The 9,602-nt window shown below is 38.9% G+C and overlaps 1 protein-coding gene across 18 annotated transcripts in view; it reads left to right on the top strand.

The window, feature by feature from the left end:
* BAZ2B (bromodomain adjacent to zinc finger domain 2B) overlaps window positions 1-9,602 on the top strand; it is a 463,486-nt gene that overhangs the window by 432,006 nt on the left and 21,878 nt on the right. For all 18 annotated transcript variants that reach the window (XR_002823946.1, XM_023730420.1, XM_023730423.1 and 15 more), the window contains one exon: window positions 8,709-9,364. Coding sequence is in view for 17 of the 18 variants with exons in the window: in XM_023730420.1 (XP_023586188.1) it covers window positions 8,709-9,364 (656 nt within the window). In the remaining variant the exon portion in view is untranslated. The remainder of the gene's footprint in view (window positions 1-8,708; window positions 9,365-9,602) is intronic.

Genomic DNA, 9,602 nt, shown 5'->3' with positions numbered 1-9,602 from the left:
AAAAAAATAAATAAAAATAAAAATAAAAAAATAAAACTCCCCACTCCTGATTTAATCATCAGGTGTGTAATATGCACCTATATTGTACCTCATGTAAGTGCTATGGAAATACAAAAAAAATTAATCTCTCCCTATTCACAAAGAGCTTACAATCTAATTGGAAAGATATATATGAGGACAAAGAATGAAAGCGTGTAAGTAATTCTATGATATAATCAAGTACTATGTCTGAGAGCCAAGGCTGGTCGGGATAAATAAGTACCAACTGGCAGAAACTACCATGAAATAAATGGATAATGAGAGTTAATACAGGATTAACTCTATGCATTATTCCCTTCCTCTTATCAATTTTTTTAAAAATTCTATAAAAGTACAATCTGTTTTTAATAAAATAAGGTTAGATTTAACAAGTTTATTTAAAAGTTTAAATGCACAGGTTTAAAAAAAAATCTGTATAATAGCTATCATCAATTAATATGACATACAGGAGGTTTAAAAAAAACGAACAAAACCAGTTGCCATCATGTTGATTCTAATGCCTGCTGACTCATGTATATCAGAGTAGCTGTGCTGTATAGTGTTTTCAATGGCTGATTTTTCAGAAGCAGATCACCAGGCCTTTCCTTCAAGGCACCTCTAAATGGACTTGAACTGCCAGACTTTCAGTTAGCAGCTGATCATGTTAGCCACTTTCACCACCTAGGGACTACACATATGAGAAGATATCAGACCTTGAATACATCCTAGGAAAAAAATCTTAATTAAATTTATGTTATGCAAGATACACCACAAACGATACACACAGGCCCTTTGCAATTCCATATGGATTTGAGGACTGGTTTTTCCATTTCTTCAAAGAAGGCTGTTGGAATTTTGATTGGGATTGCATTGAATTTATTGATCTCTGTGGGTAGAAACTAGACTAGAAAGAAGGACCTGGCGATCTACTTCTGAAAAATTGGCCAGTGAAAACCATGTGAATAGCAGCATAATGTTGTCTGATATAGTGCCTGGAGATAAGCCCCTCAGGTTGGAAGTCACTTAAAATACAACTGGGGCAGAGCTGCCTTCTCAAAGTAGGTCAACTTTAATGACCTTCTCTCATCATAACAAAGTTAAGCTTCCAGGCCATGAACACGGAATGTTTTTCCCCTGGAAATGTTCTTGAGCTTTGTTTAACTGAGATACACTTAAGTTACTTCGAAAAAGTTTGGTCCTTTTAGGTCTTTTAAAATTTGTTAGGCAGGCCTAGAACAGTGTTCAGTCTAGACCTGGTTAACCCCTTCTACTGAAGCAAAAGGAGCCCTGGTGGTGCAGTGGTTAAGTGCTCAGCTGCTAACCAGAAGGTTGGTGGTTTGAACCCACCCAGCAGCTCCACAGGAGAAAAACCTGGCAGTCTCCTCCTATAAAGATTACAGCCTAGAAAACCCTGTGGGGCAGTTCTTCTCTGTCACATGGGGTCGCTGTCAGTTGGAATTGACTCGGCGGCACCTAACAACAACTGAGGCAAAGTCCTTCTTAGTATTCTCCTCAGTGCCCTGTGAACCTATTCTGGCTGCTAGAAACAGGCACTATTCCCAGTCTTTGTGAGTACCTGACAATGTCAACTGTAACCTTTAGGAATGGTTCTTTCCCTGACCTGGGGTGTGTTCCTCACACTGTGCACTGATCTTATCTCCCCTGAATACCTCTGCAGATCTCTGGAGTTCTCTCTGTGTGGCTCCCTCCTCTCCAGTGTTCTGTCCTGGACCCTTTAGCCACCTTGGTCTCCCTGGCCTCTCAGTTCTTTCTCCTCCTCACAGGGAGTCTGCCAGGCTCCACCTGGGTGCCCTTCTCTGTATTGTAGCCCGGAAACAATTTCAAGGCAGTAAACTGGGGCGGTCGTAGGGCTCACCTCATTTGTTTTCCATCTTTGCTGCCTGATCCCTAGTTTCTTCCAAGCTGTTGTTTCACATATTTTGCCTATTTTTTGGTTATTTTATTCAGGAGGGTAAATCTACTCCCTATTACTCCATCTTTATCGGAAGCATAAGTCTGATGTACAGGATTTTAATCTGGATTAGAAACTAATTCCAAGAGTAGCATGTGGGAGCTATATCAAACATTAATAGGGGTCTAGTTGGAAAAATCATGATGTATCCATGTAATAGAATATTATGCCGCTGTCCCAAAAATGGAGTAGAGATATATTTTACTACGAAAAGCTATCTAAGGTTAGTGAAAATAGTAAATTCATCCTTTTATTTCATTCATTCAAGAAATATTTACTGAGTCCTATTTTATAGCAGCCCCCATGTTAGGCATTTGGGATCTAGTAAGAGGGAAGATTGATATTGTTGTTGGGTGCCGTCGAGTCAGTTCTGACTCATAGCGACCCTACGCACCACAGAACAAAACACTGCCTGGTCCTGCGCCATGCTCACAATTGTTGTTATGCTTGAGCCCATTGTTGCGGCCACTGTGTCAATCCATCTCATTGAGGGTCTTCATTTTTTTTGATGATCCTCTACCAAGCGTGATGTCCTTCTCCAGGGACTGGTCCCTCCTGATAACATGTCCAAAGTATGTAAGATACAGTCTCACCATCCTTGCCTCTAAAGAGCGTTCTGGTTGTACTTCTTCCAAGACACATTTGTTCATTCTTTTGGCAATTCATGGTATATTCAACATTCTTCACCAACACCACAATTCAAAGGTGTCCATTCTTCTTCGGTCTTCCTTATTCATTGTCCAGCTTTTGCATGTGTATGAGGTGATTGAAAATACCATGGCTTGGGTCAGGCGCACTTTAGTCCTCAAAGTGACTTCTTTGCTTTTTAATACTTTAAAGAGGTCTTTTGCAGCAGATTTGCCCAATACAATGTGTCTTATGATTTCTTGACTGCTGCTTCCATGTGTGTTGATTGTTGACAACTTCAGTCTGCCTTTAAGTAAAGTATATAGTGTGTGGGTAGGGAGGAGAATGGAAAGTAAACAGATTATCATGAATAATGATAAATTCTATAAAGAGAATATAAAGAAAGATATGATAACATTATTGGGAGGAGGACCTTACTTTAGATAGGGTGATGGGAGAAAACATCTCCAAGGAAATGACACTTAATCTGAAACATGAAGGAAAAGGAGCCAGGTGACAGAATAGTATCCCAGGCAGAAAGAACAGCAAGTGCAGAGGCCCGGAGAAGGTAAGAATTTAGCATGTTTGAGAAGCTGAAAGAAGGAAGAATGGAGGAGCAGGGTTAGCAAGGGCAACAGTGGTATACAGAGGTTGTAGAGGTTTTCAGTAACCATATCATACAGAGGCCGTGGTTAGGAGTTTGGATTTTATTCTAAATTGCAGAAAAGTGAACAGTAGTATTCTCTTTACATAATAAGAAGTCCTGGTGGTGCAGTGGTTAAGTGTTCAGCTGCTAACCGAAACGTTGGTGGTTCGAACCCACCAGCTACTCTGTGGGAGAAAGATATGGCCGCCTGCTTCCGTAAAGATTGCCTCCTTGGAAACCCTATGGGGCAGTTCTGCTCTGCCCTATAGGGTCAGTATAAGTCAGAATTGACTCGACAGCAGTGGGGTACAGGGATTTATCTAATAGTTCAAAATGTTACATATGTGTGTGTGTGTTTACATGTATATATACATATATACATATGTATATATATGTGGAGCCCTGGTGGTATAGAGGTTAAGAGCTTGGCTGCAAACCAAAAGGTCGGCAGTTCAAATTCACCAGCTGCTCCTTGGAAATCCTATGGTGCAGGTCTACTCTGCCCTATAGGGCTGCAATGGGTCGGAATCAAGTTGACGGCAATGGGTAGATATACACAAACACATCATACATAAAAAATTTCTGGAAGGATATATACACATGGTTAACCATGATTGCCTCTAAAGAGTAGAAATAGGGACTTCAGGAGTAGGTCAGAAAGGGTTTTACTTTATACTCTTCACTACTGAATATTTTACCTTGAATATATATTACTGTTTAAATTGAATAAAGTAGTGGATTTATATTTTTAAAATAGCTATTATAAACGATTTTTTAAAATAATGGACAAAAATGTGAACCAGCAGTTCACAAGGAGAATTACTAATAAACCTATGAAATATACTCAGCCTTACTAGTAATTAATACAATGCATATTTAGATTTTGACCTCCTACATACTGGCAACCACCACTCGTTTGTCAGTTTGTCGTAGCTTGCATGTTGCTGTGATGCTGGAAGCTATGCTACTGGTATTTCAAATACCAGCAGGGTCCGCCAAGGTGGATAAGTTTCAGTGGCACTTCCAGACTAAGACAGACTAGAAAGAAGGACCTGGCGATCTACTTCTGAAAAATTGGCCAGTGAAAACCATATGCGTAGCAGCATAATGTTGTCTTGTATAGTGCCTGGAGATGAGCCCCTCAGGTTGGAAGTCACTCAAAATACAACCGGGGCAGAGCTGCCTTCTCAAAGTAGGTCAACTTTAATGACATAGATAGAGTAAAGCTTTCCAGACCTTCATTTGCCAACATGGCATGACTCAAAATGAGAAGGAACAGCTGCAAACATCGACTAATAACTGGAATGTGGAATGTATGAAGTATGAATCAAGGAAAATTGGAAGTTATCAAAAATGAAATGGAACGCTTGAAGATCAATATCTTAGCATTAGTAAGTTGAAATGGACTGGAATTGGCCATTTTGAATCAGACAATCATATGGTCTGCTAAGCTGGGAATGACAAGTTGAAGAGGAATGGTATCGCATTCATCATCAAAAAGAACATTTCAAGATCTAATCCTGAAATACAATGCTGTCAGTGATAAGATGCCCGTATGCCTACAAGGAAGACCAGTTAATATGACTGTTATTCAAATTTACACACCAACCACTAATGACGAAGATGAAGAAATTGAAAATTTTGACCAACTTCTGGAGTCTGAAATCGATCAAACATGAAATCAAGATGCATTGATAATTACTGGTGATTAGAATGTGAAAGTTAGAAACAGAAGAAGGATTAGTAGTTGGAAAATATGGCCGGAGATCACATGATAGAATTTTGCAAGATCAACAGCTTATTCATTGAAAATACCTTTTTCCAACAACATAAACGGTGACTGTACATGTGGACCTCACTGGATGGAAACACAGGAATCAAATGAACTACATCTGTGGAAAGAGACGATCACCAGTCAGAACAAGGCCAGGGGCCAACTGCAGAACAGACCATCAATTGCTTGTATGCAACTTCATGTTGAAGCTGAGGAAAATTAAAATGAGTCCACAGGAGCCAAAATACAACCTTGAGTATATCCCACAAGAATAGATTTTATTCATTGAACACTAATGACTGAATACCAAACTAATTGTGGGATGACATCAAGGACATCATACATGAAGAAAACAAAAACCCATTAAAAAGACAGGCAAGACCAAAATAATGTGAGAAGAGACTCTGAAACTTGCTCTTAAATGTAAGTAGCTAAAGCAAATGGAAGAAATGAGGAAGTAAAAGAGCTGAACAGAAGGTTTCAAAGGGCAGCTCGAAACAACAAAGTAAAATATTATACTAAAATGCACAAAGACCTGGTGTTAGAAAACCAAAAGGGTTTTCTGGGCTTGGCATTTCTCAAGCTGAAACAACTGAAGAAAATATTGAACAATGCAGGAAGCATCAAAAGAAGATTAAAGGAATACACATAGTCACTGTACCAAAAAGAACTGGTTGACATTCACCCATTTCAGCAGGTAGCATATGATCAATAACCAATGGTACTTGTCTTAGTCATCTAGTACTGCTCTAACAGAAACACCACAAGTGGATGCCTTTAACAAAGAGAAGTTTATTCTCTCGTAGTCCCGTAGGCTACAAGTCCAAATTCAGGGCATCAGCTCCAAGAGAAGGCTTTGTCTCTCTGTCGGCGCTGGAGGAAGGTCCTTGTGATGCATCAGTCTTCCCTTGGTCTGGGAGCATCTCAGTGCAGGAACCTCAGGTCCAAAGGATGCACTCTGCTCCCGGCACTGCCTTCTTGGTGGTGTGAGGTTCCCGTGTGTCTCTGCTCGCTTCTCTCTCTTATATCTCAAAAGAGATTGGATTAAGACACTATCTAATCTTGTAGATGTCATCAGTATAACCTTATCATAGTGATAGAGTTTACAGCACATAAGGAGATCACATATAACCTCATCATAGTGATAGAGTTTACAACACGTAAGAAAATCACATCAGATCACACAGTCATACAATACTGGGAATCATGACCCAGTCAAGCCGACATTTTGGGGGGGACACAATTCAGTCCATGACAGTACTAAAGGAAGAAGTCCAAGATGCAGTAAAGGCAGTGGTGGAAAACAAGCTCCAGGAATTGACAGAATACAAATTGAGATGTTTCAGCAAACGGATGCAATGCTGGAAGCGGTCTCTTGTCTATGCCAAGAAGTTTGGAAGATTAATTGACTGGAAGAGATCCATATATGTGCCTGTTCCAAAGAAAAGTGATCCAACAGACAATATCATTAATATCACGTACAAGTAAAATTATGCTACAGATAATTCAAGAACGGTTGCAGCAGTACATTGACAGGGAACTGCCAGAAATTCAAGCCGGATTCAGAAGAGGATGTGGCACAAGAAATATCATTGCTGATGTCAGAAGGATCTTGGCTGAAGGTAGAGAATACCAGAAAGATGTTTACCTGTGTTTTATTGAATATGCAAAGGCATCTGGCTTTGTGGATCATAACAAATTATGGATAACATTGCGAGGAATGGGAATTCTAGAACACTTAATTGTGCTCATGTAAAACCTGTACATAGACCAAGAGGTAGTTGTTCAGACAGAACAAGGGGATACTGTGTGGTTTAAAATCAGGAAAGGTGTGTGTCAGGGTTGTATCGTTTCACCATACTTACTCAGTCCGTATGCTCAGCAAATAATTTGAGAAGCTGGACTGTATGAAGAACGCAACATCAGCATTGGGGGAAGGCTCATTAACAACTTGCAATATGCACATGACACAACCTTGCTTGCTTAAAGTGAAGATGACTTAAAGCACTTACTGATGAAGATCAACAACTCTAACCTTCATTATGGATTATACCTTAACATAAAGAAAACAAAAATCCTTACAACTGGACCAATAATCAACATCATGATAAACAGAGAAAAGATTGAAGTTGTCAAGGATTTCATTTTACTTGGATGCACAGTCAACATCCATGGAAGTACCAGACAGGAAATCAAACGACATATTGCATTGGGCAGATCTGCTGCCAAAGACTTCTTTCAAGTGTTAAAAAGCAAAAATGTCACCTTGAGGACTAAGGTGCGCCTGACCCAAACCATGGTATTTTCAGTCGCCTCATACACATGTGAAAGCTGGACAATGAATAAGGAAGACCAAAGAAGAATTGATGTCTTTGAATTATGGTGTTGGCAAAGAATCTTGAATACACCTTGGACTTCCAGAAGAATGAACAAATCTGTCTTGGAAGAAGTACAGCCAGAATGCTTCTTAGACGTGAGGATGGCGAGACTTCATCTCACTTACTTTGGACATGTTATCAGGAGGAACCAGTTCCTGGAGAAGGACATCAGGCTTGGTGAAGTAGAGGGGCAGCAAAAAAGAGGAAGACCTTCAACAAGATGGATTGATACAGTGGCTGCAACAATAGGCTTAAACATAGCAGTGATTCTGAGTATGGCGCGGGACTGGGCACTATTTTGTGCTGTTGTACATAGCATCACTGTGAGTCGGAACTGACTTAATGGCACCTAATAACAACAACAGTTACTGGCAAAGAAAAGATATTGACAGTATCCAGTTTGTTAAGAGTGTAGGCTAACGGGTACTCCTATATACTTCTGGTCTGAGTGTATATTAAGACTTTCTAGAAGGTAGTTTGATAGTCCTTTTTAAAAACTCTGAAAAGTACATATCTTAGAATCAGTAAGTTTATTTCTAGGAATTTATCCTCAAGATGTAAATTAGAAAAAAAAATTCCCAAAATGCAAATACAAGGAAATCCATCATTTATAGCATTGATTACAATAGTAAATAATTGGACTGTACAGAGCCCTAGTGCAGAAGTGGTTAAGAGCTATGGCTGCTAACAAAATGTTGGCAGTTCAAATCCACCAGCCGCTCCTGGGAAACCCTTTGGGGCAGTTCTGCTCTATCCTCTAGGGTCACTATGAGTTGGAATTGACTTGACAGCAATGGGTTTGTTTTTTGGTTTTTAATGTCCATCAATAGAAGCTTGGTTATTTAACTTATGATATATTGCACTGAATACTCTGTATCCATTAAAATTTATGATGTAGGTATATATTGACACATAAAAATCTTCATCAAGCGTTATTCAGTAAAATGTAGGTTAGATTAATATGCATATATTCCTTTTTTAAAAATTATGTATGTTTAAGTATGCATGTGTGTGCATAGAGAACTCTTGTAAGAATTTGTACAAAAATGTTAAGGGTGATTTTTGTTGTGTGATAGGGTTTTGGATACTTTTTATTTTTTTTGTATTTTAAGTTTTTGTAATGAATATACATTAATTTTCCTGAAATGAAAACTATAATCTATTTAAAAAAGTAGAGTATTAAGTAATCTAGAAAGGATAATTAAAATATGTATGCATACAATTTGATAGATGGTAATAAAGTATAGTGGTTTGATCTGGAGTAATACTTCATAATACTTTTCAATTTTGTAGGACTGGAAGAAATTGCAAAAGAAAGAGAAAAACTAAAAAAGGCAGAAAGTATCCAGATCAAAGAAGAAATGTTTGAGACTTCTGGGGACATTTTAAATTGTTTAAATACAGATCACTGTGAACAAAAGGAAGATCTTAAAGAAAAAGACAACACAAATCTATTTCTTCAAAAACCTGGCTCTTTCTCCAAATTAAGCAAGCTTTTAGAAGTAGCTAAGATGCCCCCTGAGTCAGATTCTATGACACCCAAACCAAATGGTAGTGCAAATGGGTGCACTATGTCTTATCAGAACAGTGGGAAACATTCACTGGGCAGCCTTCAGTCAACAGCAACACAAAGCAACGTGGAAAAGACAGACTCTAATAATCTGTTTAGTCCTGGTTCAGGTGGTCCAGGAAAGTTCTATAGTCCTCTCCCCAGTGACCAGTTGTTAAAAACGCTGACTGAAAAGAACAGACAGTGGTTTAGCCTTTTGCCAAGAACACCTTGTGATGACACTTCACTTACCCATGCTGATGTGTCAGCTGCATCTTTAGTGGCTCCTCAGTCTCAGCCACCACCTAAGTCACCTTCACCTGCCCCAGCTCCTCTTCTTGGATCATCTTCCTCTCAGAATCCTATTGGCCTAAATCCATTTGCTTTATCACCTCTTCAGGTTAGTATTGCTAACTTTAATTCACTTTTATATTTCTTTAATCTTTGACTCCATAAAGATTTTCATTCAAGGTGGAATCAGTTGAATAGTTATATTATCCCCGCCACAGTTTGAAAACTGAAGAGAGTCCGAATTTCTATCACCAAGCTTCGTTAGAACTACAGATTTCTAACCTATGTCTAAACCTAAGACATTTGCTTCTTTAATTACTTGTAGCTTGTTACTGTTACAGCATTTC

The sequence above is a fragment of the Trichechus manatus genome, unplaced genomic scaffold (assembly GCF_000243295.1).
Source record: "Trichechus manatus latirostris isolate Lorelei unplaced genomic scaffold, TriManLat1.0 scaffold00036, whole genome shotgun sequence".
NCBI classification, from domain to species: domain Eukaryota; kingdom Metazoa; phylum Chordata; class Mammalia; order Sirenia; family Trichechidae; genus Trichechus; species Trichechus manatus.
Note: the sequence above shows the minus strand (reverse complement) of the source record. Positions and strands in the feature narration are given on the sequence as shown.